This window comes from Triticum aestivum, chromosome 4B (genome assembly GCF_018294505.1).
Source record: "Triticum aestivum cultivar Chinese Spring chromosome 4B, IWGSC CS RefSeq v2.1, whole genome shotgun sequence".
NCBI lineage: Eukaryota > Viridiplantae > Streptophyta > Magnoliopsida > Poales > Poaceae > Triticum > Triticum aestivum.
Genome location: NC_057804.1, coordinates 509,958,493 through 509,975,194, shown reverse-complemented (window position 1 = coordinate 509,975,194; position 16,702 = coordinate 509,958,493). Strand labels below are relative to the sequence as shown.

General features: G+C 43.9%; 1 protein-coding gene across 1 annotated transcript; it reads right to left on the bottom strand.

The window, feature by feature from the left end:
• Positions 1 to 2,930: 2,930 nt before the first annotated feature.
• LOC123095065 (ninja-family protein MODD-like) lies at positions 2,931 to 16,391 on the bottom strand. The gene is made up of 3 exons (XM_044516893.1): positions 16,126 to 16,391; positions 15,611 to 16,010; positions 2,931 to 3,519 (listed from the first exon to the last, which is right to left on the bottom strand). The coding sequence occupies exons 2-3, from the start codon at positions 15,987 to 15,989 to the stop codon at positions 3,170 to 3,172; spliced, it is 729 nt and encodes a 242-aa protein (XP_044372828.1). The 5' UTR covers positions 15,990 to 16,010; positions 16,126 to 16,391; the 3' UTR covers positions 2,931 to 3,169.
• Between the last annotated feature and the right edge of the window lie 311 nt (positions 16,392 to 16,702).

Here is a 16,702-nt window from a genome sequence, read left to right as displayed (position 1 = left end):
TCCTGATTCATGAGGTAAATGAGGCGTAATGAACAAAGATAAGGCCGCCGTGAATCGAACCTGCATCTACTAGTATATGTGGACGCTGAACTAACCACTATGACAACCTATCTGCTATGTTAGAGTTACAGCGCGAATTATTAAGAAACTAAAGATCGCGGCAAAATTTAAAACAAGAGTTCGCAAAATTAAGATAAACCAAAGCGTGCGATAGGGATGGAACCAGGGACATCGCACCAGTCAACCATGACAGTAGCCACTATACCAACTGAGATTTCTTGCCCAAAAAGGTAACCCAGTCTATATGAACCAAAAGCTGCTACAATTTTAAAAAAATTTGGACCTCACTTCTAATTTGAAAAGGTATATATTTATAGAAACGCGGTTATTTATAAATTTGTGATATTTTAAAAAGAGCTAGAACATTATGTGAAAACGTGAACATTTTTTCGGAATCATAGAAGGAACAAAACTAAAAATGATAACATTTTTTGGAACTGCAAACATTTTTTTGGAAGACTCGAACACAATTTTTTGTTTTTTTTAAAACCTAAAACATTTTGTGAAAACGCGACTTTTAGGACTCTCAAACATTTGTTTTACAAAGGAAAATGCAATGAAAAGAAGAACATTTTTTGAAAAACAGGAACTAAACTGAAAACACGAACCTTTTACAAAATTATGAACAATTGTTTCAAAGTGTGAACATTTTTTATGAAATTCCCAAACATTTATTGAATTTGTGAACAATTGTTGAAATCAAGAATATTTTTGGAAGTTGGGAACAAATTTTGTAACCTCATCGTCCTGATTACAGTACTTGCCATCCGACTACGCTGTCGCTCGTGATATTTAAAAGCAGGGAATGTATAAGCGTCAACTACTGTATCGATGGTCCCGCAAAAAAAACTATTGTATCGATGGAAGAAAACCTGCATTCGTTTACCATGCCTACATGTATACGCATGCACACACGCCTGTTATCAAGAAACATGTTTTCTCAAACATGATAAGAATAAACTAATTTTCTAAATCTTTTTCAACGAGAACTTTATTGACTTTGTGAACAAATTATGTCAAAAAAATATAAGAAAATGTGAAAAAATAAAAAGGAAAAGAAACATGAGCAACAATAAATTAAAAAGATAAATATAAAATATAAAATATAAAATATAAATGACAACAAATTTTGCCGACAGTTGGGCATGCCGAATGTTGTCCCCCATGCAAGCTTTGAACGAATTCGGTCTTGTGTTTTAGGGTTTATTCACCGAAAAGTCTAAAAAAACATAAAATGTCAGAAACCAACATGCATGCTGGCCATGGTGATGCCAGGGTGTGGAGAAAATTGAGTGAGTTCGGAGGTGAAAAAAAAGTGGTTCGAAACTTGCCCTTCTAGCCTACCCGAACATACACAGTGTGTCTGGTTGCAAGCATAAAACCACTGAAAAAAGTTCCATGTGCTCATGAAATTTTTAAAAAGCTCACAAATTTGAAATAAAACCGCAGACTCAAAAACGCTCATGAATTTGAAATAAAATCAAAGACTAGAAAATCATGAATTTGAGAAAAGTCCTGAGTTCGTAAAAACTTCATTTAAAAAAATCATAACTTTTAAAAAGTTAATGAATTTTAAAAGGTTCTGCGAATTAAGTATAAAAAGGAAAATATTAAGAAATAAGCAAAAAGTAAAAAACCAAAGGAAAACGGCCAAACTGAAAAAATAATCAGATGGGAAATGCGTGTTTTTTATTAGCATTATACTGCGATAAGTAGCAGGAAAGAAGTTTTACGGCACAAGCATGTACTTTTTGAAGTTTAATAGAACGAAAGATACAAAATGACACTGTATTGACCCCTAGGCTAATGTACATTCGTATATATCAGCAAACTGTGTACGATATGTTAAAGGTCCATACTGCCCTTTATACGTTTCATGAGGGGGGTGTATCGAAGCGGGTCTCATTCTGGTAACCCAGGTGTTCATGATGTTACCTTGTGGTAATAAATTCGGGTAACCATATCCGAGGCAACATGCAGTCACTTGTCCATTTTTCTCTCTTCTCACATATGCTAGTAGATATTTTGTGTGAATCACACTTATGACTCGACTGAACTTATTTTTCCATGTTTCGCCCATGGTGGTGCCAATTTAGATGCTCGAGCTCCTTTGGAACAGCAATATGTAGGATGCTTCTGATTTCTTTTGAAAACTCCTGCACACAAAAGGCCGAGCTCTTTCAAATAACCTCAAAGCAAAACCAAATGAAACATTAAGGGGAGCGCCTATCTGTCGGGTACCTGCATTTTTCTTTGCCATCAGTCAATTTCCCGATCTAAATGTCATCTTCCTCCTCCAGCCAAAATTCCTCGCCCTTCCCCACGTACCGCCGGCAGGGACACCTGCCGCCGCCACCCGCGGCCGTTTGCGCTCCCCCGACCGCCTCGCCGCACCGCCCTCCCCTAGCCTCACCCCGACACCCCAGGCCATCCCTCTAAACCTCACCGCCAAACAGACTTTCCGGCGACCCCACACCCCTCGACCTGCACCCGTCAAGTTTTGGACTCGCTCACGCCGGCTATCGCCGGCTCCTTCTCGACGATGGCATGGTCTCGCCGGGATCGGTGCTCCTCAACCCACCGCCGCCTTCAGCCTCGCCAGAATTGAGAATTGACTGACGCCACAATTTGTTTCAGCCACTAATTAGCAAACGCGAACATTAAGAGCCAAAATATGCATATCGCCACATGGATGCTACCAACTACAAGCGCTTAACATTAAGAGGCTAACCTGTGTCTTCTAACTAAGATGTTCCACCACTTGTGTCCGTGCGTCTTCTAACAAGGGTAAGCTGCTGACCGGAAGATGAAACAGTACAAGAAAACAGTACAGGAAACAAGCGATGACCAGAACAACGAGTAATGTTCAATCTGTCTTTATGTTTGCTATTAAGTTGTCTGCAGGAGCAAATCTCCCACCATGTCTTCAGTTCAGTTCAGCTTTGTCGGAAAAAAAATGTCTTCAGTTCAGGTAATAAGTACTGTAATGTAAAGTCTGTAACATAGATGCAGTCTAGCTCACGATGAGATTTCTAGTTCGAAGGTAATACGCTTAACACTTGGGCGATCTCATCTGCATGCATGCGCCGCCGCGCCGCGCCGCGCCGGTCTAAAGCCAAGACGGGGTCTTGACGATGATGCTCCTCAGCGGGTTGGCGACTTGGCCGCCTCCAGCATGCTCCACAAACTCCGCCGGAGTGAGGAAGCTACCATGGCACACACACATGATCCTCAGCTCATCAACTCTGCTGTACTGGTACAGAAAGCCTACAGTCCTCATGCCATTGTGGAGCCCTCTCGTCCACACCAATGGCATCTCCCGCAGGGCCGCGGGTCTCCCTGAAGCACCTTGCTGCTCTCCCCTAGAACCAAGGGTTGCGGCTATCATCACCGCTGATGCTAAAGAAGACCAGGGCACAACAGCTGATGACAGGCCCCGCCCTTCAGCCCTAGGAGTTCCTGTAAGATCAGACACCAACAAACACAATAGGGATCAACAGAAGCAAATCTGATAGTAGAATAAGAACCAACCGCCTCTGAACAACAGCATGTATAGAACAGTCTGAATCTATCAGTAGTAGTTTTACAACGAGGATTGGTGTACCAGGTAACATGTCCCAAGTAACGGAAGCCATTCCATGGCCTACAAGTTCTATGAGTTTTACGAAAAGAAGTCCAAAAAAAATAGATGAACTGACCTTGACAAATTGAAAAACAAAGCCTTTCTATGCATGGCAATGGATCATCATATGTACAGCAAGGTCTAGGTAATTCAGTGTAACAAGAACCAACACGTACAGAAGAGCCTGATTGGTAATTCAGTTTAGCATCAAGTGCTTGAACTAACAGTAATTTTCGAAGTAATCTGGGCGCAGCCAACATTAATTCAGTTTAACATTGTTCCACAAGATAGTTGGAAAGTTCCATGGCCTAAAAAAAGCTTGTGTAGCAATCATAATATTTTGCCATGGGCAGCAAGGCCGGCCGTACGAGCCGCCCGCTCGAGAAACACAAAGAATTGACGATCCAAGTTAAGTACTGTATTTCCCAAGTAAAACTCAACACGATTCTCAAAAGAAAAGAAAAGGCACAGTATTCTCTCTCTATTATACGTATATTAAAAAAAATGTAAAACTCGCACTAGTACTGGCGATATATACATGGGCATATGCATCGGGAGCACAGATTTAGGAACTAGGGGACTGTTCGGAGTCCCTGTGCTCCACGCTGCCGCTCCAGGAGCTGGCGGAGTTCTAGTCGAAAACTGCAGAGCGACTGAACAGGTACTCCCCAGATTCTCAAATTCCAGGGAGCTGGTGGACTGCCGAACAGCCCCTAGGAGTACCACGATAATGCAGCTTATCGTTTGTTAGAAGATCAACACTGCGTCGGCAAAACCTAGCTGCAGGAGTTAGCATAGTCAGTTATTGCTATCTCTGCAGTTCCTGTTCAACTACACGTTCAATAGGACAAATACTACACGGAGGGAGTATATGCCAAAAAAAACATCTTATAATTATGTTACGGAGGGGTTATGAAGAATAATGGAACCAACCTTTTAGGAAATAACCACATGTCAGATCTATCGTTTCCTAACCGCACGCCCGGAAAAGTTGGATCCCTCGAGGCGATCAGGGAGGCGACTAGGGGTCCCTTGCGCGCCGCCGGTGACGCCGCCGGTTCCCTCTCTCTCCGTCGGCCGCTCCGGCGGCGGGAGGGAGGGGGAACCTCGGGTCTGTTCACTAGGTGTGTGTGTGGTAGGGTTAGGGTTGAGGGAGACGCTGCCGAGACCGTTCCGGTGGTGTTGCGTCGGAATAAGTTTCTCCGGGCTCCGTTCGCGGTCAGGCGAGGCTTTTGCCTTCGTCTAGGAGCCAGCGGTGTTGGGGATCCCCGGATCTCATCGAGGTCGTGGGCTATGGTGGTTGGAGGTCCATCGGCACTGGCCGTTTGGATCCTCAGATGGGCGATGGAGGTAGGGAGACGAAGACCTTTCTTCTTCCTTGTTGGTACGATTTGCTGCTGCTGTTCTTCTCCTTCCTCTGCGCTGATGCTGGTGGGAGATCCTGCTTTGCCCGGGTGGATGGCCCGGCCGCGGTGCCGGACCGGTCGGATGACTCGAGATCTCTTCCTTCCGGAAGGGACACTTTTCGCGGTACTCAAAGCCAAAGATGGCGACGGCTGTTGCAGGTGTGTTGGATTGATGTCCATGCCCTCTCAGCGCTGGTGTCAAGAAAGGAGGAAGCAGCGTGGCGGCAATTATACCGTGGTCGAAGATGAGGACCTGTTTGCGACTGGTTGCAGATCCTTCTAATGCAGGGGTCTTCTCTCAAGATTCAGGGATGATGACACAGGGCTCCGGAGATCTTCTTGTGTTATGGTTGTCTTAGGGTACTCTAGGTGTTCATGGTCTTTTTTTTTGTGTTTCAGTGTGCTTGTAAGGGTCACCTACTCTGTACTGATTCATGATTTGAATGAACAATTTCTCAAAAAAAAAGAGGAAATAACCACATGTTTGTTTGGTAATATTAATAGATCCGCTCTAGTAGACCCTTTAGCTAATTATTTTTCCAGTCAAAAATAGTTAGTTTAGCCTAAATATGAATCATGTTGACATAAATATTAAAGGCAAAGAAACAAATGGGAATAATGTGCATCATGTGGAACCACGTTTCGGGGGGATCTAGTCGTGGAGAAGGGGCGGGGTTGCTTTGCTCACTTGCACTCTCGCAACCAATCGTGTGTGATTTGGTCTCTGGTCAACGACAAAGTGGTGGTGGTAAAGGGGCTGCCGAAATCCATGCACAAAATGGATTTTTGCTCGAACATCAGTGTCAACTTTGATTGCTGATTCCACTCCAAATCCGTGTGGATTCGAATGCTATTTGCCCCATCCAAAAAAATATTAGACTAGGTAAGCAAGCACATATGCTTCACAACGTAAAAGGTGCTTGATATGGCATCGTTGGTGCGACAAACAATCACGGTACTGCCGTACAACAAACATCTCCGGCATTGCTCGGACATCCTTGCCAAACTTTGGTTTCCAAGTCAACATCCCCAAATCCATGTTGGATTTTAGTGTTGTTTTTTTGTTTAAGAATACATACCATATGAGGCACCAAAATCGAATACTATGTTTGAGTCCATGTTGAGCGCATATGTGTATAACGGATTCTTGAGTGTCGGGACCATGAGGCGGGCGTCATTTAACTTGTTCCTCGATGATAGACCTCTAGGGTGTCCTTTTTTTGAGTTTGACACTCTGAATCCGTGTTGGATTAGAGTGCTTTTGACGTATCCAACAATATCATGGTGGATAAGGCACCGAGATCCTCTACCACGTCTTAAGAAGTGTTGGACTAGTAAGCAAGCATATGGGCATTGCGAGGTCTACCGAAATAACGAGCGTCGGAGCTAGCCTGCCCAACGATGTTGAACTTGTTCCTATATGATTTAGACCTCTACGGTTGTCCAACTTCAATTGTTGAATCTAGTACCGTGTCTGAGTAAATGTTGAGTAGGTAAACAACTCATCGGGATCGCCAAGATACAACGAAATGGCGACCGTTGGGACTAGGATGGTCGACGATGTTCGACTTGTTCCTAACCGACATATCACGGGTTTCCAACGTTGATTTCTGAATATGATAGTCCAAATTCGTGTTGGATTTGATTTGAGCGTTACTTGCCATGTCCAACAATCATGTTGTATAAGGCAACGAAATCATGTACCACGTTTGGATAAATGTTTGACTAGGTATCATGTGCTTCATCTTGGATTTGGTGTTATTCATCGTGTCCAAGAATACCATGTCGAATAGGTTGCTGAAATCATGTACCGCATCCAAATAAATGTTTGAATGGGTATCATGTGCTTCATGAGAAACAACGAAATGGCAAAGTGTTATACTAGGTAACCAAGCACATATGTGAGACAAGGTACACCGAAATGCCGAGCATCGGGGCTAGGATTGTTGACATTGTTCGACTTGTACCTCAATGATAGACCTCAACAGGTTTCCAACTTTGGTTACCCAATGCGGTAACCCAAATTTTTGTCATACTTGAGTGTCATTTTCCATGTCCAACAATTTCTTGTCGAATAAGGCACTGAAGCAGTGTACCACCTCAGAGAAATGTTTGACCAACTATCACGTGTTCCGCAAGATACAGAGAAATGACATGTGTTCATGCTACTTTGCTGAACGAGTGAATGTCATACAAGGTAAACAAGCACATCACCACCGCAAGATTTGCTAGAGCGGTGAGCATCCACACTAGGATGGACGACGGTGTTCTGACTTGTTCCCCAGTGATAGACCATGATGGGTTACTTCAGTTGCCAAATAGGACCACCATGTTTACATTATTTGCCTGTCCGGCAATTTCATGCAAAATAAGGCACCAGAACCGCCACCTCCGAAGAAATGTTTGCCCATGTATCATGTGCTTCGCAAGATACATAGATATGGCAAGCGTTCATGTTACTTCACCAAATGAGTAAAACTTCACACTAGCTAAAGAAGCACATTGGAGTTGAAAGATATGCCTGAATGGCAAGCATCTGCACTAGCATGGCCAATGATTTTTGACTTGTTCCTCGGTGATAGACCTCAATGGGTTTTGAACGTATGTATCCCTTATATAGTGCCCAAATTTGTATTTGATTTGAGTGTTATTTGCCATGGCTGAAAACCAAATATGGCACCAGAACCATGTACCACCTCCGGAGAGATGTTTGACCAAGTATCATGTGCTTCGCAAGATACATAGATATGGCAAGTGTTCATGTTACTTCGCCAAATGAGTAAAACTTCACACTAGTTAAACAAGCACATTGGAGTCGCAAGATATGCTGAAACGGCAAGCATCCGCACTAGCATGGCCAATGACTTTTTACTTTTTCCTCGGTGATAGACCTCAATGGGTTTTGAATATCCGTATTCCTTATATAGCGCCCGAACTTGTATTGGATTTGAGTGTTATTTGACATGTCTGAAAACCGAGTACGGCACCAGAACCGTGTACCACCTTCGGAGAGATGTTTGACCAAGTATCTTGTGCTTTGCAAGATACAAATCAATGGAAAGCATTCATGCTACTTTGCCAGATGAGTAAAATGTTGCACTGGTTATCAAGCACATCAACATCTCACGGTATGCCAGAACTGTCAAAACGACAAACATCCACACTAGGATGGTCGACGGCTTTCAAACTTATTCCTTGGTGATAGACCTCGATGGGTTTCAAACTTCCATTTCCGAATATGACCACCTGGATTCGTTTGGTATTGAGCGCTATTTCTCGTGTTTGACATTATCATGTCGAGTAAGTCGCAGAAATCATGCACCACATCCATGGCATCATGTGATTCACGAGATACAACGAAATGACAACCATTGATGCTACGTACTCTAACCACATTGGGGTCGCAAGGTATACTAGTATGGTGAGCATCAGGAATAGAATGGCCACCAACTTCTACTTTGTTCATTAGCAATAGACCTTGGCAGGTTTCCAACTTCGGTTGTCGAATATGACATCCGAAATTTGTGGAAGTTCAGTGTTATTTGTGGTGTCCAATTACACCATGTCAAATAAGGCAATGGAAGCATGCACCACCTTTGAATAAATGTTGATGTAAGTGTCATGTGTATCGCAAGACATAATCAAATGAAAAGTATTGGGCCTAGTCTGCCCAACAGGGTCTAGCTGGTTCCTCGATGGATGTCCAACTATGATTGTCATGTCGACACCCAAAACCATGTCAGATTTGAGTATCTAGGGTGTTATTTTTACGTGTCAAAAAATAACATGTTGAATCGGGCACCGAAATCAGATACCACGTATGAGCAAATGGTAAACTAGGTTAGCAAGCACACAGGTGTAGCATGGGTACACCGACATGTAGAGCATTATGGCAGCTGCCCCAATTGTTCATTAGTTACATAGACCTCGATAGGTGTTCAACTTCATTTGTGTAGTACGACAGTGGTATTCGTCGTGTCAAATTTCTGTATCGAAATCCAGTAACACATTCGACTAAGCATCACTCTTACATCACACATACATGCTAATGCGTTGTTTCTGCTTTGTTCCTTCGACGGGTAGGCGCCCCGCCTCACCTGCTACATGTGTCGACGAGGCTCCTCCGTCCATCGTTCCATCTACCAGTTGGGGTCCTCGATTTAGGGTTTGGTTCCTTGACGACGACGATGGTGGTGGCGTCGGCATGCGTGATAAGCATAGTATTTCCCCTACTTCTGGTCCACCTTGTTGGAGACTATCAATGGTGGCTCTGGTCATTGCTCTTCCGATGTGTTGTGGATATGTTATCTCATCGTGTTTTGTAGACGGTCTTCGAAGGCGTCGTCGAGTGGAATAGACGACATGCTTCATATCTTGCTCCTTCTCTAATCATCGAAGCGCTTCATGTCTTGGTCCTCTAGCTCCTTCTTCAACCAATGAACTTCGGCTAGCTTCAGCTTCGTCGTGAGCTAGTGAGATGAGGTCTCCCCCAACCCATTGGCATCTAGGATGGTCATCCAGCCCTCTTTGTCGCGATCTGTTCTTCTTACGTCTTTCGGGCCGGCCAGTGACTTCTCGGACACTACATCAACAATGTTTCCACGACTCCGGTGGTGTTTAAGAGGTTTAGAGGGAATATCGAGTTTTGCTCACGACATCAATTTCCTGAAGAACCTGTGCATAATTTGCTGCTTCTTTAGGGATGGTCCTCTAGGGTTGGTTCACTTCAATACATGAATTTGGCCTCTTTGCCAAAAAAAAGTAGTGAGCTAATAATTGCTTGCGAGGCTGAGGCTGGCGATTGCCCATCCAAGCAGCTAGCTCACACCCTGATTTTACCTTGATTTTTTATCTTCCTAAAATGATACACAAATCATGACAGTGTCCTAGTAGACACTGGCATGCAAACAATTGTAAACAAGATAACTCCATTATGATGTACTCCCTCCGTTCCTAAATACTTGTCTTTCTAGGCATTTCAACAAGTGACTACATACGGAGCAAAATGAATGAATCTACACTTTAAAATATGTCTACATATATTCGTATGTAGTAGTCATTTAAAATGTCTAGAAAGACAAGTATTTAGGAACGAAGGGAGTATAAGTTATCAAATAAGCAAGCTAAACAAGCTATAATACAATTCCCGGGTGGGAAACATAGATGATGATACATCATCTTAGGCTCTTATAGCTTGTCGATGCCCATGGGTGTCCTTATTCAAAAATGATAATACACCTAAGATCTAGCGACCTAGCTATACTCGAGAACTAGGGCGTCTACCCCATATGAAGTACTACTTTATTCATCGATCAGGTGCAATGGCAAGAGTAAATTGCCAAAAACCATCACAATTACGTCGCTCAATGCGAAAAACACCCGTTTCCATAAAAGTTTGCTGAAAACACCGATTTTCAGTAATGACGTTGCCGAAAGCACTAACTGGTCGATTGAACGTGTTTTGACAGCGAACCTGACGTCTCGTCCCCACCGGTTAGTGCGACGTGGGAGTTAACGTGGCTCGCAGTGACCTGGTTCGACTGGTCATTGGACCGAGTCAGTCAACGTTGCTGCCATATGAGGTCCATTTGTGAGAAAATATAAAAGATTTTATTTTTCCTTTCTTTTATCTCCCCACGAGCCACCGCCTCTATCCGCCACCACGCACGGGACGACTGGCAGCCGCACCCGCCGGAGCTCCGCCGGCCGGCGAGCTAGGCCGTGAGCAGAGCAAGGCGACAGTCGTGTCTCGCCAGAGTTGGAGAGCATGCGGTTTCCCCTTCCTTTTTTTCTGTCCGGAGAGAAAGAGAGCTCCGCCTGAGCACAACCACCATAGACCGCGCGACTAACAGCCTCTGTCGACCTCGCACCCATGTCCAGGAACATCGCCCTCCTCTCTACGTCCTCCTGCACCTTGATTTGACGGACGCGTCCCGACCGCCACTCGCAGGTCTTCTTCCTCCTCTCCGGCCGGACGTCATCGTCTCCAAAATTTGTCGACGGCACTGCACCATCGACTTCCTCGACTCCTCCATTGGCTCCGACACGACGCCACACACACGCTGGACAAGATCCTGGCGATGGCCACTCACGCCGCTTCCCCCAGCGCCCCGCCGTCCATGGCGCGCCGCAACACGTCGACTCCGGCAACACGGCCGCGGAAGCCTCCTAGCCCTACGCCCCTGCTCAACCTATCCAGATCACCACCACCAGTTCCGCCGGCTTCTGCGGCCCGCAGCGGCCATTGGCAGGGAGGTCGTCGTGGCGGAGGCCATGGCGTGCGTCGGGCACGAGGCAGGTGGAGCTCAGGGTGGGGAAGGAAGGACAAGAACGGCGCTAGAGGCGGGGCTGGTAATGCTCGGCTCGCCGGAGTCCGTCGACGGACGGCGACGCGGAGCCGTGCGGTGCGCGTAGCGCAAGCAGCGGCCGGTCGCTGCACACAGCGTATTCGATAAAATGAACAATTGTGCTGACGAGTGAGCCCTTTTGTTAACTTAACGTTTCAGCCGACGGCGTTAATTTTTGGTGCCACGTCACTCCTGATAGTGGGCCCCATCTGTCATATTTCGCATAAAGTGGCTATTAATTGACCGGTTAGTGCTTTAGGCAACACGATTACTGAAAATCGGTGTTTTTTGCATTTTTTTATGAAAATTATGGGTTTTCGCACTGAGCGTTTTTGACAATTTACTCAATTGGCAAATGGCAAGCCCTAACTCTATTTACCTAAAGTGTGTTGCACCTACGCTCACACGTGAGTTCACTGGGAGTGTCTCAGCTAGTCTCGTATTCCCTGCTTGTGTACTTTGAAGAGGTATAAACATTTTTTTCTAAAATTTATGTGGATGTAAAACAGTTCAACGTATATTAAAAATTATTGTGTAAATTCGTGTGTCTTCATTCGGGACCACAAGAACGGATAATTGTTGTGTATCTTCATTTTATTTTTAAAATACATAATTACAAAAAAATAACAGTGTTATATTTTGAAAACTATTCACCGTGTATTAAAAATAATTGTGTAATAATAGTAAACTCCATAAATGTATTAAGACATGTTAAAGGTGTTTGTAGGAATTTTAGATTAATTTTACTTAAACTGTAAATTACTCCCTAAAAAATGTTGAACATTTGGTTTCAAATGGGCCAGCATATTTCCTAAATCTTAAACTGTAAATTCTCTCATTAAGCATTAAGTGGCTTCTTGCCCGTTGGTTAGCACACGAACGCGTTGGTAGCACCGAGAGGTCCCTGCTTTGAACATCCGGTTCCTTTAATATCTTGTTCCATTTCCATCTTTAATGTTTCTTGTTGTTCTAGAATGGAAAAAGTTCATTTAAAACCCTGAATTCGTATGGGTTCAGCGAAATGAACCCTCAAGTTAAAATTCTGGTCGATTGCACCCTAAACTATGTAATCCCGGTCTAAATCAAACCTTCGGGTCGTTTGGATGACCGGGAATGGGACATTTCGCAGGGGGCGCACACCAGCTCCCTGTTAGGCTGGCCCGCTTTAGTTTTTTTCCGTTAAGAAACGAAAATTCGCAAAGGACGCTACACCTGCTCCCTGTTGGGCCGGCCCGCTTTAGTTTTTTTCCGTTAAGAAACAAAAATTCGCAAAGGGCGCTACACCCTGATCCTTGCTGGGCCGGCCTGCATAATTTTTTTCGTTAAGAAAAAAATAAACCCCCAGTCTGGGTCGAAAACAAAAAAAAATCACAAATTAGTTGAACAATTTTGAAAATAAGTTCAAGGATTTTGAAAAGAAAAGTCCATGGATATGAAAAAAATTCATAAATTTTGAAAAAGAAACTGTAAAATTGAAAAAGAGGTCGTTGATCTTTTTCTTTACTATTTCTTTTCTATCTTTCTTTTTTATTCTTTTTCATGTATATATAGAAAGTTCATTGCGTATATTAAGGAAATCTTCACAGTAATTTCCAAAAATTTCACTCATTTATAAAATTTCCATCTTGTATTAGAAATTTGTTCAGTGTATATCGCACAATTGTTGAATATTTATTCGGAAATTGTTCTACATATATTACAAAAATGTTCATGTACTCATAATATTCAATAAAGTTATCACATATTCAAAAATGAACAATTTCCATCTTCCACGCACCTTTTTCATTTTTTTCTTGAATTCATGAAGTTGCATATTTTCAAAAAATAAGCGTACAAATAAGAACCACATGAACCAGATTTTGAAAAGAATATAAAGTTGTTCATGAAACAGATTATAAATTGTTCAGAATGTTTTTGTTCCATATTTTCGACAACTTTTTAAAGAAGTGTTTGCGATTTTAAAAATTGGTTCCATTACAAAAGTTCCTCACAAATTAAAATGTTTGTGTGTTCTAGTTTTATTCCGGAGTTCAAAAAAAATTCCTATATTTCATAAAATTCTAAAAATGTCCGTGTTTTCAATAAAAATCAGGAGTTTGAAAAATGTTTCTGTTTCAAAATTGTTTGTGAATTTTAAAATTTCATGTTTTCAATTTTTCTTCAGGAGTTTTACAAAATGTGCATGTTCCAAAAGTTTTCTTGAATTTTCAAAATTTAGTTTCGTAGTTTGTTCACAAATTTGAAAGGTGATCGCTTTTCATAAACACTAAAAAAATAGCGATAGAAATTTTAAAAATATTCAAATCTGGTGTTGATTCTTATTGCTTTGTGTTGTAGATCCTGGGTTCGAAACTTACCATTTGTTGTTGTGCATCCTGGGTTCAAAACTTGTCAAGTGCGTATTATTTTTAGCGTTTTCTGCCTATGCGTGCGAGAAAAAAATAAAGACACATTTTTTTAGCAAATAAAAAAACAAATGGGCTGGCCCAGCGCGGAGGACGGGTGCATATGCCGTGGTCAACATGCCGCTCCTTGGCTCACCAGCTAGACAAATCCCGGTCGACTTTTGCCAGGATTTGATTTAGACCGGGATTGCAGAGTTCAGGGTGCAATCGACTGGGATTTCGACTTGAGGGTTCATTCTGCCCGACCTCTACGAGTTCAAGGTTTAAAATGGACTTTTTCCTTCTAGAATATATAAAATAAAATCTGGTAGTCCATTTTAGAACAAAAGCTGTCACGTGGTGTGGTTAGCACCATTTCCTATTTGGCGCCACAGGCGCCAGTTAATGTGCATTTTGTTAACTGGCGCCTGCAGTGTCCATAAGTGGGCCGGCCCATCTAGGCGCTGGTTGATGATTTTTTTAAAAACAATTATGTGAACTTTTTTGAGATTGATAAACTTTTTTGAATATTGATGAATTTTTTCGAAATTTAGTGAACATTTTTCTTGAAAATGGATGAACTTTTTTTCAGTTCCATGAACTTTTTCTTCAATTTCTATGAACTTTTTTCGAATTGAATGAAATTTCTTTCAATTTGATGAATTTTTTTGAGATTGATGAACTTTTTTTAATATTGATGAATTTTTTCGAAATTTAATGAACATTTTTTTGAAAATGGATGAACTTTTTTTATTAGTAAACTTTTTTGTCAGTTCCATGAAATTTCCTAAAAATACATGAACTTTTTTCAATTTCTATGAACTTTTTTCAAATTTGATGAACTTTTTTTCAATTTGAATGAACTTTTTTTAAAATTGATGAACTTTTTTCAAAATTGATGAACCGTTTTAAAGATATGAACGTATTTTTTCAAATGGATGAGCTATTTTTCTTTAAATCTGTAAATCTTTCTTGATTTTATATTTTTATTTTCATAAAAAAACCATTTAAAAAAACTGGGGGCAGCAGGCTAGTGGGCCGACCCATGCTAGCAGCGCTGTATAGGAGCTCCCGTGGTTAGCGACGTCTGCTAGTTAGACCAGCAGATCGTTTGTTCAAAACCCCACCACTGCAATTTTTCCAGTCCAATTTCATTTGTACTTCTCACTAACGGGTGGGGCCTACAAGGTGGCTGTTTTTAATTAAAATTCAGGGGATTATCTAAAGAAAAAAAAATCTGCTAGTCCAATTTCATTTATACTGTTCACTAGTAGTAGTCCCCACCATGCGATGGTATTTAATTAAAATTTAGTGGTTGTGTGCAGAAAAAAAATCACACATGGGTCAGTCAGCGCCTCACTCACTTCCAGCCACTGACATGTGGGCCATCGCCACGCTGTCATGCCATGCAGGCCGCCTCACACACTCTCAGCCACTGCCACGCTGACATGCCACGCAAACAGAGCATACGTCCGGATACAGACAAAGAGACCGTGAGACTGCGACAAACAAGTTGAGGCACTCCCACGGATTTCAAACCAGTATTACAACAATATCTAAAAAAGAACGATTAAACAATTCATGTCTATTATACTGGATAAATAAAAGCATTCATCTGCCGTTACCCCTAACCTAATTAACTAGCACAATATGTGAGATGTATGCACCAGCGCACGAGATTAATTGAGCAAGAAATACCACTAAATGAGCATAAACAAATACGTACTACTCTACCACATTTGTGTAGCAAAGGACAAATATAGCATTATGGAAACACGAAGAAAGACGCACCTTCCACGGGCTCCTGCTTGATGCTGCTGATCAAAGGGGTCGCCGACGGCTGGAACCCAGCGGCGCCGGCTCTCCCAAGGAAAGGGTTCAAGGTCGCAGTCGCACGCAGCAAAGCTGAGGGCTCCACGGCGACGCCATTCGGAGGGAAACCAGTCCCCTGCGATGAGTTTGTCCCGACAGGCGCGGGCGGCGCCACCGCCACCGATGAGGACCCGGCGAGCCCCTCGACTCTCCTCCTCTTCGCCCCGAACCGACCCCCGAGCGACAGCCCGAGGGTAAGGTCCACCTCCTCAGTACGCGACTCCGAGCGCCGCACCTTCTTCTCGCCGTCGTCTCCGCCGCTGACGCCGCGCGGCATGTCCTTCGAGTAGGCGTCCATCGCCGGCGCCGAAGCCACGAACTGGTCAGTTCAGAGGAAGCGCCCGCACGGACTCGTTCGTCAATTGGTGTTGGTGAGAGAAACGATCACGTATTCACGTAGGAGGAGGAGGATCGAGGAGAGGGGCGCGACTTACAAGGAGTGCGCGGCCGAGGAGGGATCGAGGAGACGCTCTGCTCGCCGCTGCCTCGCACGTCGACGAAGGAGACGCTCGCTCTCGCAACAGAAACAGTTTGCTCCTCTCCGGGGGCCCCCTCGCGGTTTTGGAAGCGTGGGAGTGAAGGGTATTTTCGGAAGCGCGGGCACGGGACGCCGCCCGGTAGGACACTTGTCGTGCCAGGGGGGCGCGTGGCGTCGCCCGCGGCGGAGCCGAGCCCGGCCGGAGCGGTAACGCTCGCGGTACAGCCGGGCGCCTGCGGGGCGAACGTGGGGCCACGGGCAAGAGCGGCTGCGGCTGCGCCTGCGCGGCCCCGGAGCTTCAGTTTCAACTCCTCGCTTGTCCAGTTGTCCTCATCGAGCAGAGGGAGGGGCTTTTTGGCCCGATCTCCGGCGAACTGCGTGCGGCCAGCTCGCCGTGCGTGTCGACCTGTCTATCTCTAGCTATCTCTATCTATCTCTATCATCTGTCCAGCCGCTTAAAAGGCGAGCGTTTTCTGTCTCCACGCACGGCAGGGGCTAGAGCATGGATCATGTTGCGTCGAACAGGTGCCTAT